The sequence below is a fragment of the Engystomops pustulosus genome, chromosome 2 (genome assembly GCF_040894005.1).
Source record: "Engystomops pustulosus chromosome 2, aEngPut4.maternal, whole genome shotgun sequence".
Taxonomy (NCBI): domain Eukaryota; kingdom Metazoa; phylum Chordata; class Amphibia; order Anura; family Leptodactylidae; genus Engystomops; species Engystomops pustulosus.
This window is the reverse complement of record NC_092412.1, coordinates 218,007,840-218,023,485: the sequence shown is the minus strand read 5'-3', so window position 1 is coordinate 218,023,485 and position 15,646 is coordinate 218,007,840. Positions and strand designations below refer to the sequence as shown.

At 37.6% G+C, this 15,646-nt stretch overlaps 1 protein-coding gene across 2 annotated transcripts in view; it reads left to right on the top strand.

The window, feature by feature from the left end:
• Window positions 1-203: 203 nt before the first annotated feature.
• The window catches only part of NOS2 (nitric oxide synthase 2), a 39,753-nt gene continuing 24,310 nt past the window's right edge, over window positions 204-15,646 (top strand). The window contains exons 1-13 of one of the 2 annotated variants that reach the window (XM_072138173.1): window positions 208-362; window positions 3,149-3,181; window positions 4,421-4,625; window positions 6,238-6,310; window positions 7,298-7,420; window positions 8,123-8,271; window positions 9,056-9,218; window positions 10,111-10,202; window positions 10,834-10,975; window positions 11,886-12,025; window positions 12,164-12,338; window positions 12,886-12,987; window positions 14,384-14,578. In XM_072138173.1, the coding sequence (XP_071994274.1) occupies window positions 4,516-4,625; window positions 6,238-6,310; window positions 7,298-7,420; window positions 8,123-8,271; window positions 9,056-9,218; window positions 10,111-10,202; window positions 10,834-10,975; window positions 11,886-12,025; window positions 12,164-12,338; window positions 12,886-12,987; window positions 14,384-14,578 (1,464 nt within the window). In that variant the 5' untranslated portion in view covers window positions 208-362; window positions 3,149-3,181; window positions 4,421-4,515. Of the gene's footprint in view, window positions 363-3,148; window positions 3,182-4,420; window positions 4,626-6,237; window positions 6,311-7,297; window positions 7,421-8,122; window positions 8,272-9,055; window positions 9,219-10,110; window positions 10,203-10,833; window positions 10,976-11,885; window positions 12,026-12,163; window positions 12,339-12,885; window positions 12,988-14,383; window positions 14,579-15,646 lie in introns of both variants that reach the window. The other variant, XM_072138174.1, reaches the window with a different exon arrangement.

Genomic DNA, 15,646 nt, shown 5'->3' with positions numbered 1-15,646 from the left:
AAAGTGTAAAATCCTCTACACAACAGACAGTATTATATGAGACAGCATTTTCCCAATATTGGGAAATCATAGTCACGCCTTGACAGCTTCTGTACAAGCAATTTTAATGTTATGGTAGCTGATGAATCATTTTCATTTCCAAAGCCTGGAATAACCTTCTGTTGTTTCACTTTTGGTCTCCTGGAAGATACTGCCCTTAAAGATTGACAGAAAATGAAGGATTTTCCCAGGAGTTATATGACAAGAGTACTGCCCCTTTACTTCCAGGGTAATTTGACTTGATCAGGACTAGATGAGACTATATAAGACATCTTCCTTTACTACCTCTCAACACTCTCAAGATAATCCAAAGCAGCAACCAGGTAAGACACAATTACCTTATGTCACCCTTAGGATTTCTGAACATTCTAACTCTTCCCTTACCTTGTTAACTTTGTGTCCATCTGAATGGCCTCTGGCTTTTTCGGGAAATACCTGTGACTTGAGTGAACTTGAGACCAGACCTATAACCTTGGCCAAAACTGACCACTTCAACCATTTCAAATATCTGCTGAACCCTTTTACATAGTTATACTTTTGAAAATATGCTAAAAGTGTATACTAAATAGGGTCGAAAGATGGAAACCATTAACTTTTAGGACCAGGCCCTTTTCTGTTTTTGCATTTGTCCATTTAGAGAGCCATATGAGGGCTTGTTTTCTATAAGACACACTGCATTTCCTTGCAAGGCATTGGGGTGGGAGGCAGGAAAAATAAGTATGATGAAATTGATTAAACAATTCAGTTGCGCCATTTTCTTTCAGGCTTTGTTTGTACAGTTATTGTGATGCAAACAACAACCCTCATTTATTATTTGGTCCAGTGTAATTACAGGGACATCTATTTTATACAATTTTTATATGTTTAAAAAATTCTAAACTTTTTGAGTTTTAGTTGGTTTTGGTGCTACTAAATGGTACTATTGATATAATTTTGATGACTCTTTTTAGTAGCAAAATAGCAGTTGCTAATTACTATATGTGCTTGGACCACTCTGGTCTAACTTATTTATTAAAATCATAAAAGTTTTGTATCAATAGCACAAATTATTGCATGTTCAAGTCCCCTTAACAGCTCAAAAAAATGAACAAAGAAAATCAAATATATGAGAAATATTTTGAAATATAAATAGCTTCATTATCTTCCTTTCCATAGAACATGAATAAAATATACGGAAACACATTTGATACATTTGTGTGAAAATTCCAATACTATTAAATATAAAAATTATCATCCCTGAGTTGTTCATTCATGATTTAAAAAAAAAAAAAGAATGATATCGATGATAAAATTGTTATTCCATAGTATTATGAGAAATAATTTGTAGATGCCATCACTGATGCTTAAAAATTTGAATAAAAAGTGGTCAAAAGGTTATATATTTCCCAAAATAGAAATTAAAATTTCTGCAGGTCCCAATAAAAGTACCTCCATACAGAGCTCCTTTCACCGAAGTTAAAACATTTTATTATTTTTTTATGAGGCAATGTTTTTTTTTTTTAAATATAAAATCTTTATATTTGATAACTTGATTATACTCACTAAAATAATAAATGGGGTTTGTTTTTTTTGATATTCACTGAAGCTGAGGAGGCACTTTCATACTAAAACATATCTTGTAATCTCATTATCAAAAGAGCTAGCTAATGTGTAACAAGACAGACACACACATTAATTCATTAACAACTAGGGCTAGTACACAGTCATAAAAAAATCACCGTCAGTAAATATCATAAACATGTTACGTATTGCCATGTCCCAAAATGCCCTTTCTATCAAAATTTCTAAAAGATTATTCCTGGCTGTGAACACCGTAACGGAAAATAGCGCCCAAATGTCTGAATTGCCACTTTTTCACCATAAATTAAATTGATATAAATTAAAATGCCAACATGTACCACATAGGTCCTTAAACCAAAGGTGGAAAAAATTATTGGCCTCAGAATTTGGCAAAATGGCAAAATTTTTTTTGTTCAAAAGATTAAAAAATGTTTTTAATTTACTACAACCTATATAAATTTGGTATCCCTGTGATTGTCTTGTCCCAAAGACTAAAGTGTCATTTGGAGCACACAACGAAAGTTGTAAAAACAAGAAACAACAAGAAAATGCTGCAAATGGAATATTTTTCCAGTACATTGCATGGAATATTAAATGGTGCCACTAAAAAGTATAATTTGTCCTGTAGATAACAAGCCCTTGTACATCTCTGTAAAAGTAAAAATGTTATCGCTGTTGGAATGAGGGGAGTAAAAAACAGAAATGCAAAAAACCAAAAAGGGCTTTAGTCCTGTAAGGGTTAAGAAAATGTTTTTTTTGTGAATTCCACAACACTTGGAATGCTTTTTCCTGCTGTGCTGTGCCTAGAGCTGTACTTATGGCTCTAAACTCGATGTTTTGGAATCAGTTGATCAGCGGGGTCCAATTGTCTTTATCTAAAAGGTGGAAAATCTGCTTTAAGACAACACAGCTCCACAACACCAAAAAACCCAGCCTTACTACAACTGTCTACATGTTGTACTTATGATGTATGGCTGTTCCTTTTATGTTTCGTGTACTTGTAACGCAGAACAACCTGAGCCTAGTGGAGCTGTGATAACATTCCTGCTTCTTCTCCTGATTGGACTGATAATGCAGAAGGAACAAGGCAGTGTTTTTAGATCCACCTGTTCTGCATAGTTATGAGTCTGGGCATAGGAACATTAGTATTTTCATATTTCTCATAATCTGTCTAATGCAGGATAGGACTAGGAAATATCCTACTTTTAAAGGCTCAGAGTTAACATTTTAACTCTGTGTTAATGAAAGCAAAACAAAGACTATAGAACTTAAATGGTCAAATAATAACTTCCTCTACACTAAAAGACCAGTGTTTGGGTTTTATTAATATGTGCTAAAACAATATATAATATATAGTAAGGCAGAGTTTACAGATTACTGTACTGTTATTGTAAAAAACCCTGTATGTCCATCACATGACCAGGATATTTTGTAACTAACTAATGAATGTTCCTACTAATTGAAAAATGCAGGGAGCTGACACATTAGTAAATTGTGTAATGTATTTATTGTTGAAACTCTAATACTTGTTTTATACTTCTTTTTCCAGTCCTGAAACGGAAATAGTTCTCAACCAATTAATGTAAGATTTTTTTTTTCCTTCTTTGTATTCTGTTCTCAATTTTGGAAGAATAAAATATTTATGAAAAATAAAACAGACCTCTCCAACAAAAGTAACAACCTGTCAAAGTTGGACAATGAGAGCTGAGTTTGTTTTTTGTTACACCAGACGGAGTTTATCAGGCCTTCTATGCCAAGGTTTTCTAGTGTAGAAGACATCAAAAAGAGGCAAATCTGGGTGCATGTCAAATATTATGTGACTTTTAAAGGTTTTAATGCCCCACTCTCCACTTTTATTATAAAAATTGGGTGTGGTAAGGAGGGCTGGCTTAGGGATCCACCAGGGAGACAAAATTACCAAAACTTCAGCCAGAATACTGGAGCAGGTTATACCTGAAATTTGAACCTCGTGTATATCCTATTCCTGTGCACAAATGCGTCAATCTTAATAAGTCTTTCCCCATGTGTTTGGAAACCAAAAGATTATAGGGGAGATGTATTAATGTGTTGGTCTTTAGACCAATGCAGAGTAGGACTAGACAGCTCTCCGCTGCACCAGATTAATGCCTGTGTCTGAAGCTGGATGATTAATCTGGCGCAATATAAGGCTGGTGAGTCCTACTTTGCACCTGCTATTAGTTGGTCTAGTTTGCTGCACCATAATATTGAATTTTATGGTTATTTCTGGCATAGACACACCCCTTTTTCCAAAGACACGCCCATTTTTTTTATAGGAGTCAGAAAACAGCCTTAAATGTGGCGCACAGCAGGTGCAAATTACTCCAATTAATACATCTCCTCCTATATCTATACCTTTCCATAGAAAATTGAAGCAGCTCAGCTTTGCTGTATCTATGAATAAAGTACAGCTACAAGCCCCAGTATACAAATATACTAATACCCTAGCATCTGATATAACCTATATTTGGGACCTATCCTAACTCAGTATATCCTGGCACTTCTCCCATCCCTGTTTTAAGCTTAGCAGTCGCAGCATTACCAAAAAAAATATATTTTCTTTGCTTTCCATATTAACCCTTAGATAACCTATTTTTTCGGGCTAACACATTAACAGCCAAAATAAATTACATGTAGGAAACCCCTAAACTGATAGTGATCTTTTTAGTATAATATCCTCACTACAGCAGCCCAATTAATCTTGAAGGTCATGTATTTAAAGTGCAGAGGATGTCGCTCTCTTTTACTGTGAGAAAAAAAAACCTGTTTCCTGAACTAATCGCTTCAACTTTTTTCTTTCTAGATCTTTGGTCCCATTTGTTTATCCAGAAGACCAGCCCCCTGGGGAGACTTTTTATTTTTTTGCACCTCGTGTAACATCTCACTGATACTTGAACAATGATGTGCCCATGGAAGCTGTTCATGAAGTCTGATAACATTAGGGGAAAGAAGTCCTATGATGTAACCGATCTGAACAACAATCTATCCGAGAATGAAAAGAATCTCAGGTAGGAAGAATGTGTCCATCATGTCTTTTCATTCATTGTACCAACTGCTATTATATTATATTATGTCCCCATATATATTTTCAGATTATATTATATATATTATATTATGTCACCATCTTCAGGCAGAATTTTGCTACATATGATATCTTCAATAACTCTGACTAGTAGATACTAGGTGGTTGTAATAACAGTCTACATTCTACATTGCTTTTATGTATAATAGCCAACATTCTATTTATACACTACTGTCATAGACTGTATGACGTGGAAGTACTATGTATTAGTGTAAAGTATTTTATGCAAGGTGTGGCAAAGATGAATTTGACACCTTATACATTACATACACTATGGTGCAAAACAAGTACATAACCATTTCAATGGATTTTGTAGTGTTCAGTAATAACATTGCTCAGTTCAAGAGAACTGTAACTAATTTCTAGATCCATGCACTAAAAGGGGCAAATATTGCAGAAAACATGCCCCCTTTTTCTAATTCCTAATTATTCTCCCTAGAATTGCCACATGATATCAATAATGTATCCCTTATATTGTATGTGTGTTTTGTCTGTGAAACTGCACTAAGGGAGGGGCAGGAAATCTGATAGGAATACTGATTTCACAATTTCTCAAATAGAAACTGATACATTACATGATAACATTTGTAGCTGAGAATTGATGAAATCTTATTTTATCGGTGTGCTTCACACAACATAATACTGTATATGTACACAGTCCTGGATATGCTATAACAAGCAGTGTTATATGTACATCTAGTATTATACTATCAGGCAGCTATGTAGACATCTATGGAAGAAGTCACAGAGTCCTCCAACAGCCATAGTACCCTATTGTAGTCCAAAAGCTATTGTATCCATGTGGTCAGAAAGATGAGGTTTTTATCTTCAATTTGACACCAAAAGCATGTTTTAGTTACTATAGAATAGAAGATGTCTGTGTGACTCTTCCCCTGCAGCCTCTAAACTTGAATTATCTCATGCCAAATATGACTCATTTCAGCTTATGACTTCCCATGACTGTGGAGGAGATTTTTTTTTACTCTTTAGTAAATGGGTGAGATTTTACATAAAAGAGGAATTTCTAGAAAGCACATTTCATACCCTACCTTAGGGGGACACTAGTTTTATGTTGTGAAATCTGGTGATAGTTTCCCTTTAAGTGGCTGGTCCAATAGAATTACATTGGTCCCCTAGGTGAAAAGGGTTGTCCATTTAATAGCTTTACCCCATATAGTAAAGGGTTGTTTATAATGATGACCCCTGACTTTATAGCCTGAGTATTTTTTACTGTTCAAGTTATATTGTATTATAACTGACTATAACTATTCTATTATAACTCATATCACATATAACTCACATATTATAATAATAATAATACATAACAGATACTATATATAAAGTTCCCATGCATTTTTTATAGCCTGTCACATTGCAGTAAGAAGTCAAATATTGTAGCTGTCACTTGGTGACTACAAAGAGGAAGCTGATATCACATGTAAATATCATCACAGACAGAAAAATAGCATTTGAATAGGAGACATGATGTGGGTGAGAATATTACTACTCACTATAAAAACTTTCTCTATTTTTTAAAGTTCCATAAAACTGGAGGATGCCAAACCCAATGGCACAAAAAGTGATATGGCGCAGAGTAAAGCAGGAGTAGAGGTAAGTGCTGAATTTCTTCCCACTTTTGTCTATAGTTTGGTGACACTGATACATTTTGTCTATGAAGCAATCACACAGGATTTGACCTTTTATCTTGAATATTAATTTTGAAAATCCTAATAGGTGTAAATAAGAATTATCTACATGGTATGGTTTTGTAATAATTGCCTATGAAAAAAACGCTTACAAGATGTATTTCGGGTCTCTCCAGGGAGTTAAATTGGTCATATATATTAGATAGTTCTAGTTAGGATGATAGCAATTCCTCCTAACAACCCTTACACATGCACCCTTGTCTCTGGTATTCTTATCTTAGACATTTATGATGATATACCATACATTTCTGATAGATGGGAGTCCTATCTCTGACCTGCATCTATCTCTGTAACATAGGATCCTCCATTCCCCAGCTGGTTCTGCTTTGAATGAGAGGCTCATATACTGTACATAGATGTATATATATCCTGTAGGCTTCAAACCACACCTTCTGCCTTACATGTCAAAGATGAAAGTATTCCTTTATGCCATTTCATCTTCTTATTTATGTAGCGGAAGGGACATTGAAGCTGGAAATAAAGAGTAAAAGATTAGATTTACTGCACAGTTTTTTAAGGAACTGGGACACAGAGGTCCCTATCTGGTGGAGACCCCTAGGCAGATGTCCTGTCTATCCTCCTATAAATGTGTTCCTGATATCATCTGCATTATCGGAAATTAGGTCATTTATATAGTGGAAAACGCATTTACCAATATTCAACCTCAGCACACTAGGACATTTTAAAGGGACCTCTCCCACAAAAAGATACATCCTGATCCACCCAAAATCCACCCTTATCAATTCAACCAGCCTAAGAATTATGCAATGTTAATCTGCCTCTTCAAAGACCAGGACTTCACATGATTTGGAAATTGGGACAATGTCACAACAGGAAAGATTATTCATTCTTCACCTATGAACTTTCTAATAACCATACTTACATATTTTAGAAAAGAGCTCCAGAAAATCATGGACATGCATGCAAAAAAGTGGCTTGTCCCAAATATTTCAAGATAAGAAACTATGAGGATGGAAACATTTTGCAAGATACATTACATCTCAAGGCAAAACAGGTAGGTTGCACTAAATCTATTATGAAAACTTAAAAAAGCTTAGTTCTAGTATAATATTAAATAAAGTTGGGAAAAGATGCAGGTCCATGAAGTCCAACCTATAATCAACAATATGATTTTACCTTATGTATCTTCATGGACACAGATAGCATTACTTTCATTATTAGAACAGTGATCATAGGATGTCCTGCTGCTTGGTTCCCATCAATCAGCTGCAATCACTAAAGGAAATATTCTATTCATCGTCACTGCCACCTTCAGGAGAAATGAAGTATTTCACCATTCACCATTCCATGGTTTGCCTGAAGGGCTGAAAGGGGAAAGTGTATAATAAATTTTTCGGTATTTAGGCCTTGAACTAAAAATCAGCCCTGGCAAGTAAACTTTAGCCCACTTACAAACTTGCCATCCGTATAAAAGATAGAGGGTGGAATGTACTTTATTTGGTCTATGGCCCTGTCTATGAGACAACTGCTCGAGCCGTAACCCTCAAAGTAGGTTCCAATACAATACCAAGGTAGTGTACATGAAGAGATATCCTCTACAAGCGCACCCAGATACCAACCCAGCCATGCACAATGCCAGTATTTATATATAAGCTCAGCATGCATCCCTAAGAAATTGTGGAGAACTGTTGTGTTTTCGTGTATCTCTTGTTGAGTTAGGATAAGTTATTGGAATGCATTACAATTTCTTTTTCAGAACCTCAGCTGCCAGTCTACTGTTTGTAAGGGATCAGTAATGAATGCTAAGTGCTATATGAGAGGACCAAGGGATCAGAAAATTCCGCAGGATGTTCTATTACCTCAAGCAGTAGAGTTTATTAATCAATATTACAAGTCTTTCAAAGAGTAAGTTTTTGCTACAAAGAGTTTAGTGGTTCTGAAAACAATATATTGAGTTGTATTTTAAAGCACTAGAGCCCGATTGCAAAATCTCAAAAACTCTTGGTTTGAACCTGGGAATCAATAGTGGAATCACTCACTTACTGTTGTTTCCTATGTTACATGACTCTTCATATGTGTGTCACAATATGACATACGTTACTAGTATATTTTGGCGGGATATCTGACCTATATTTCTATACGTTGACACACATTGATTAACATGCATATTTCAGGCTGTTAATGGTAATCCTAGTACAGTGATGGCAAACCTTTTAGAGAGCGAGTGCCAAAACTACAACAAAGACCCACTTATTTATCGCAAAGTGCCAACACAGAAATGTAATTTGTGATTTATACTCCCTGCTCTGTCACAGTTTTCATTGATACCAGCCCCTGAGGACACCAATAAAGCAGAAAATAGTCCCATGTACAGCTGTCACTTTAAAATAGCTCTGTGCACAGCAAGTCCTGGGCTGTCTGGGACTGCAGGAAGATACCTGGAGTCATCTCTGGTGATGGCCTGAGTGCCCACAGAAAGGGCTCCGAGTGCCACCTCTGGCACCAGTGCCATAGGTTAGCCATCACTGTCCTAGTATGTCACCATAGTTTACTGTAAATTGGAGAGATTTTAACAAAATTTAACAACAAAGCTAATGATGGAGACATCTAAACTACTTGTAATAACTGCATTTCTCTTTTATAATTTACTACAAAAGTCTGTAAATGATATTTCTCTCAATTTATTTAGACCCCAAATAGAAAACTACCTAAATAGACTAGAAACCATCACCAAAGATATTGAGCGTACTGGAACCTACCAGATGACGTATGATGAGTTGGTATTTGCTGCTAAACAGGCATGGAGAAATGCTCCCAGGTGTATAGGACGAATCCAGTGGAATAATTTGCAGGTAATTTAATCTCTAGTACATGTGGTGCACATTTCTGGAGGTATAAGATTATGAAAGATGGCATACAAAGCAGAGGTATAGCTTAACACTGATGGGTCCAATGTTCAGATGTGAACCTACTTTGATTATCCAAAACTTCTAGATGCACCAACATTTCAAAATGAAACTAGTCCTCCGATCAAACCCAAACAGACCCAAAACTAGATGATCACAGACTTAAAGAGGACCTTTCACCACCTTCACCAACTGCTACTACATTGTTTAAAAGGTGCTGCTCACAAATTATGGAAAAGTTGGAATTTTCTCTCTAGTCCCTTCCATTCCTGAAGATTCAATGTCAGTATTTTGACTCTCTGTCAGTTGGGTGGCGCTAGGCTTGCTACTTCATCCCAGGGCCACCATTAGTCCAGTAGATAACCCTTTTTAGATTAGTTTTAGGGATGTTTCATTTAAACAATTTGCTGAGTACATTCTAAATTGGGATATTCTGCAATTGAGCAGAGATCCTGGCTCCACTTATTTGACATTGATTACTTGGGAACAAAAGGCTAGTAGGAAAATAAAATCCAAACTATACAGGAATCAGAGGAATGGCAACTATTAGTGGATACAAACCGTTGTAGCTGGTGAAGTTGGTAAAATTTCCCATAAGAGATGAACAAATTTAGGTCTAAGAGAGCTTAAAATGAATCCTGACACCCAAGACGTCAACATCAACCCAGACAGCTGCTTCATTGCCAGGTTGCACCACCCTGTACTTATTCCTAAACCTATGTGGTAGGAGACCTGTAAGGAATTAGATTTTCTGTGTCTGTTCCTCTCTATCCATAATAATGGTGGGGTCTTACACATACTCCTATTATGTGCTAAACATTTATAACTTACATTTAAGGTATTTGATGCCCGAGACTGCAAGACGGCTCAAGACATGTTCCAGCTCATCTGTCGTCATATAAAGTATTCCACCAATGGTGGCAACATAAGGTAAGGCTTATATCAAAACATTTTTTTCTTATTCATAGCAACTTAATAATATAGCAACATTCCAATCATGTTTGGTGAACTAATATCATTAAGGTTCACTAAAGACCTATTCTTGGATAGCCAATACTCCACGGATGGAGCGATATGCTCCTTGCTCTGACCCTACTTTGTAACTGGTGATCAGCCTGCGTCCCCACTGGATAGGACACTAGATGTTTAGTTGCTCACAAAACTCCTTTAGAGAGGTTGAAAATAGGTCTTAAAAGTGCTAGCAAGTAGTTAATGGGTGGAATTACTCCACCCTTTAACTACTTGTAGTAGACCAGAACTGCCATCAAAAGTTTGATGATCTTCATAGCTTCATTTTAAGGTAGTACCATTTCTGAGACATTAAGGTAGACATGGTTTTTAAGGATAAGGGTAAATATAGTTTTATGTATATTAAACACTGAATCAGAGAGATTTGGGAGAAATGTGATATCTGAAAGGAATACAGGTGGCATCTCGCTCTTTGATGAAATTCTTATGAATGCCAACCTGCAAGTGTTAGAGGACAAGAATCTCTCCAGAGACTGATCACTAACACATGTTTACTGTTATCACTGCAAATCCCCTATTTTCTTTTTCTCAGGTCCGCAATTACCATATTTCCTCAGCGGACCGATGGGAAACATGATTTCAGAGTCTGGAACGGTCAGCTGATTAAATATGCAGGGTATGAAATGCCGGATGGGGACATCATCGGAGATCCTTCCAGCATAGAGTTTACAGAGGTAGGTAAAGTAAAACACATTAGTAGTTGTCATATTTGGTTTCTGAAATACAATTATGCTGCTGTAAGAATATATTGATCAGCTTCATTCTAATGATATTGCAACAAGTACATGCTTTTCTAAGAACATGTTCCAGGATGCAATCCATCATGAAGCTAAGTTTAATATGTTATTGGACAGTGTGTGATAAGAATGGATGGCAACTGGGGGGTAAAATATAGTATGTTGCATATGAAGCCCTTATGGAAAGTCCTTTCTTATGATTTTGGAAGAGAAGTAGCCCTCCCATCCGGTAGATACCATGTCACTCTTCTGGCGCTGCCAAACCTATGCATTGAGTTGTGGGTTGTGTTTGGTTGTCATACTAGAAAGACACCAAAGCATAGGCTAAATGAGACAAGATGAGATAAGATGTTTGGGGTCAGTGGCTTTGACCCAGACCACACCTTACAGTCCTGCGAGTTGGGAAATTTTCCCTTAGCTGAATCCTCTGTCATTCTTTATACACCTGAGTGAAGGGGAAAATATTAATTAGATGGAATAATAACATTTAAGAGTCTCCTCATCATAGAATTTTAGAGTATAACAGCAGAATATACAATAAATGTCTGATAGGGACCTATAACTCTTTGAAGAACAGGAGTCCTCTACTACTTGTAGTGGTACTAGATTGAGAGGTGACCTTGTATGGCCATGCATGTGTCTATTTAGCTCTGCAGGAGTTATCATAGTTATCAGCCAATGTTGTTCCCTTGTAACTTACTAGAATTTTAGACATTTTGCTCGTACTGTTTCAGCATATGAATAGGTGGGGCATGGATTAAGTAGGGCTTTAGGAAATGCCGAATACTGATAAAGATCGCTGAATAATCCCACACATTATATAATGCAATACAAACTGTTTTTCTAGCTATGTATACATCTTGGATGGAAGCCAAAATATGAGCGTTTTGAGGTCCTTCCCTTGGTACTGCAGGCAAATGGTGAAGACCCAGAATTATTTGAACTACCTAGAGAGCTAGTATCCGAGGTCGTAATGGAGCACCCAAAGTAAGTGCAAAACAAACACTTAACAGTGCCTAATCCTACTGTGGAGTGTTCAAGTTTTTGGTGCCATGTATAAAATGTATTGAAGTATTTACTACTAGAAATGTTTTACTGAGTAACTCTATGTCTTTTGTTCTAAAGATTCGACTGGTTTAAGGATCTTAACCTGAGGTGGTACATACTACCTGCAGTTTCTAATATGCTGCTTGAAGCTGGAGGCATTGAATTTTCAGCATGTCCCTTTAATGGCTGGTACATGGGGACAGAAATTGGTGTTCGAGACTTCTGTGATGTTCAGCGGTACAATGTGCTGGAGGTAATGCATATGCAATAGTTGGTTTGTGCTGAGGTTTGAGGTTAAGGGTTAACATTTTCAGTATTAGTGTATTAGAGAGCATGAAACCTCTGCAGCAGGGCATGGGAAAGTCATGTAGCAGGAAGTGACACGTAGTCCACCCATTTCTTGTGAGCTGATTTAATAGGCAAGTGTCATCTGAATGAAGTGCTACAGAGCAAGGAGGGCAGCGTCTCAGCATTACTTTTTTTGTTATATGCCTGCTTTCATTTTGCTTAATACAGCTTGTATTTACAAACATACCTTTACTAGTTCCCAGAAATTTTCATTAATATTTTTAGGCAGATTATCTCTAGTTTGGCCATTGTTACAGCCATGTTTGGTGGTACACCATTGGAGGACATTCTCTATAGAATTAAATAGTATGCCTGCAGTGATTTCAGTTTAGACTGATTATTAGAGTAATTGCACATATTTAATTCAATTTACATATTTAAGTAATTTTGTATTTGTACTTTGTATATACATGTAATCACAGTATGTAATGTATAGCGATATAACTTTTCAGGAAGTGGGAAGAAGAATGGGCCTGGAAACTCACAAGTTGGCTTCACTATGGAAAGACCATGCAGTTGTGGAAATCAACGTAGCTGTTCTATACAGCTTCCAAGTAGGTTCTATAGTCACGGGCGAGATCCAATAAAATATATGTATTATGGTTAAAGTGGTCCGTTATTAAAGTTAGTTTATTGGAATATAAATTATGAAATGTTTTTGCCATCAATATCCAGAAAAACTGTATTTCAGAAATTCTTTATCAGTTTTGATCATAGGGTTAGGATTCTAGGTATAGGCCATGGTGAGCTGTTTAATTATACCTTTGTATGTGAAGTAAGTAGCAGCAGGACTGTGAATAGTTTACTCAATCAAGGTTTGCAGCTCCTTCTAGGGCTCTGGGTGGGTCTTTGAAACTGAAGAGCTTTTGTCTCTTTGCAATGAACTGTTCCACAGCCCCTCCCCTATGCTTGGAGTGACAGCTTTAAGTATACAACCAAAATTCTGATACAGATCGCACTCAAAATACAGGGGCTGTAGAGCAGTACAGTGCAGAGAGCAGAAAGCTCTTCAGGTTTAAAGGGAACCTGTCACCAGCCCCCATGCTTGTAAGCCATAAAAAGTACCAGTTTTCAAAGTTCCTGCCCATATCTTTATAAGTTGCCAATGCTGTGTGAAGCCAGAAAAAGTACTTATATCCCTGTTTGGCATCCAGTCAGGGTGGTGGGGTTAACATCCCACGAGTCTATGAGGCACTCCCCATCATGGCCACCTTATCAGCTAACTACCTTATCTGCATGGACCCGCAGAAAGCCCTGACTCCTCATCCACTCCCCCGTCGGCCAGCGTCTCGTCTGAATTCCCTCTGCTCTGTGCCCTGTTTGTACTGTATGTGTGGGAAATCGGACGATACACCTGCAGACCGGGGAGTCAACAAGGAGGCAGAGTTTGCTGTGAATCCATGCAGATAAGGAGGCGTATTTAGCTGATGAGGTGGCCATGATGGAAAGTGCCTCCTTGACTGCTGGGATGATAACCCCACCTCCATGACTGGATGCTGTACAGGGATATAAGTGTATTTTTCAGGCTACACACAGCATTGGAAACCTATAAAGACATAACTAGCAGCTTTGGAAACATTTTAGGTTTACAAGTGTAGTGGTTGGTGACAGGTTCCCTTTAAAAACCCACCGGAGACCCTGCAAGAGCTGTACAACTGAATTATAACTTCACTTTTCACACTTCTGTCACTACTAACAACACACACAGGTATTAATACACAGCTCACCAGCCCAGGGCTGCTTCCTAACACTGTCTCCAGCTTTTTATGGTCAAAACTGCTGGCGAATTACCTTAAATACAAGATAATAATCTATCATGCATTGGGTATATTGAGGTAATGAGCAGTCTCATTATGGTAATAATTAATGACCAGGATATGTTGTAAAATTGTTATAGTATCTATGAAGCAGAGGTTAACTTTTCATCTAAAACTATTTCTTATGCTTTAGAAACACAATGTGACCATAATGGATCATCATTCTGCAGCAGAGTCTTTTATGAAACATATGGAAAACGAATATAGATTACGGGGAGGATGTCCGGCAGATTGGGTCTGGCTTGTTCCACCAATGTCAGGAAGCATCACTAAAGTGTTTCACCAGGAAATGCTCAATTACATTCTGAGTCCTTTCTACTTTTATCAGGTAGGAGAGAAATCTAATCAGATAATATGTTTTTGTTGGATTGCGAACAGACAATGATTGTTTCACATTTGCTTAACAATATTGGTTTTTCAAGTGTATTGTTATGACATTAACCAATATTCAAGTACAATGCTTGAATATAAAATTGGAAGATTATTGCTAATAGAAGCTAATGGGGGTCCATGCCTGTAGTCTGCACTGATGTGTACAGAGTTGGAAGCAGATTGCTCCATACATTATACACTCACCGGCCACTTTATTAGGTACACCTGTCCAACTGCTCGTTAACACTTAATTTCTAATCAGCCAATCACATGGCGGCAACTCAGTGCATTTAGGCATGTAGACATGGTCAAGACAATCTCCTGCAGTTCAAACCGAGCATCTGTATGGGGAAGAAAGGTGATTTGAGTGCCTTTGAACGTGGCATGGTTGTTGTTGCCAGAAGGGCTGGTCTGAGTATTTCAGAAACTGCTGATCTACTGGGATTTTCACGCACAACCATCTCTAGGGTTTACAGAGAATGGTCCGAAAAAGAAAAAACATCCAGTGAGCGACAGTTCTGTGGGCAGAAATGCCTTGTTGATGCCAGAAGTCAGAGGAGAATGGGCAGACTGGTTCGAGCTCATAGAAAGGCAACAGTGACTCAAATCGCCACCCCTTACAATCAAGGTAGGCAGAAGAGCATCTCTGAACGCACGTCGAACTTTGAGGCAGATGGGCTACAGCAGCAGAAGACCACACCGGGTGCTACTCCTTTCAGCTAAGAACAGGAAACTGAGGCTACAATTTGCACAAGCTCATCGAAATTGGACAGTAGAAGATTGGAAAAACGTTGCCTGGTCTGATGAGTCTCGATTTCTGCTGCGACATTCGGATGGTAGTGTCAGAATTTGGCGTCAACAACATGAAAGCATGGATCCATCCTGCCTTGTATCAACGGTTCAGGCTGGTGGTGGTGGTGTCATGGTGTGGGGAATATTTTCTTGGCACTCTTTGGGCCCCTTGGTACCAATTGAGCATCGTTGCAACACCACAGCCTACCTGAGTATTGTTGCTGACCATGTC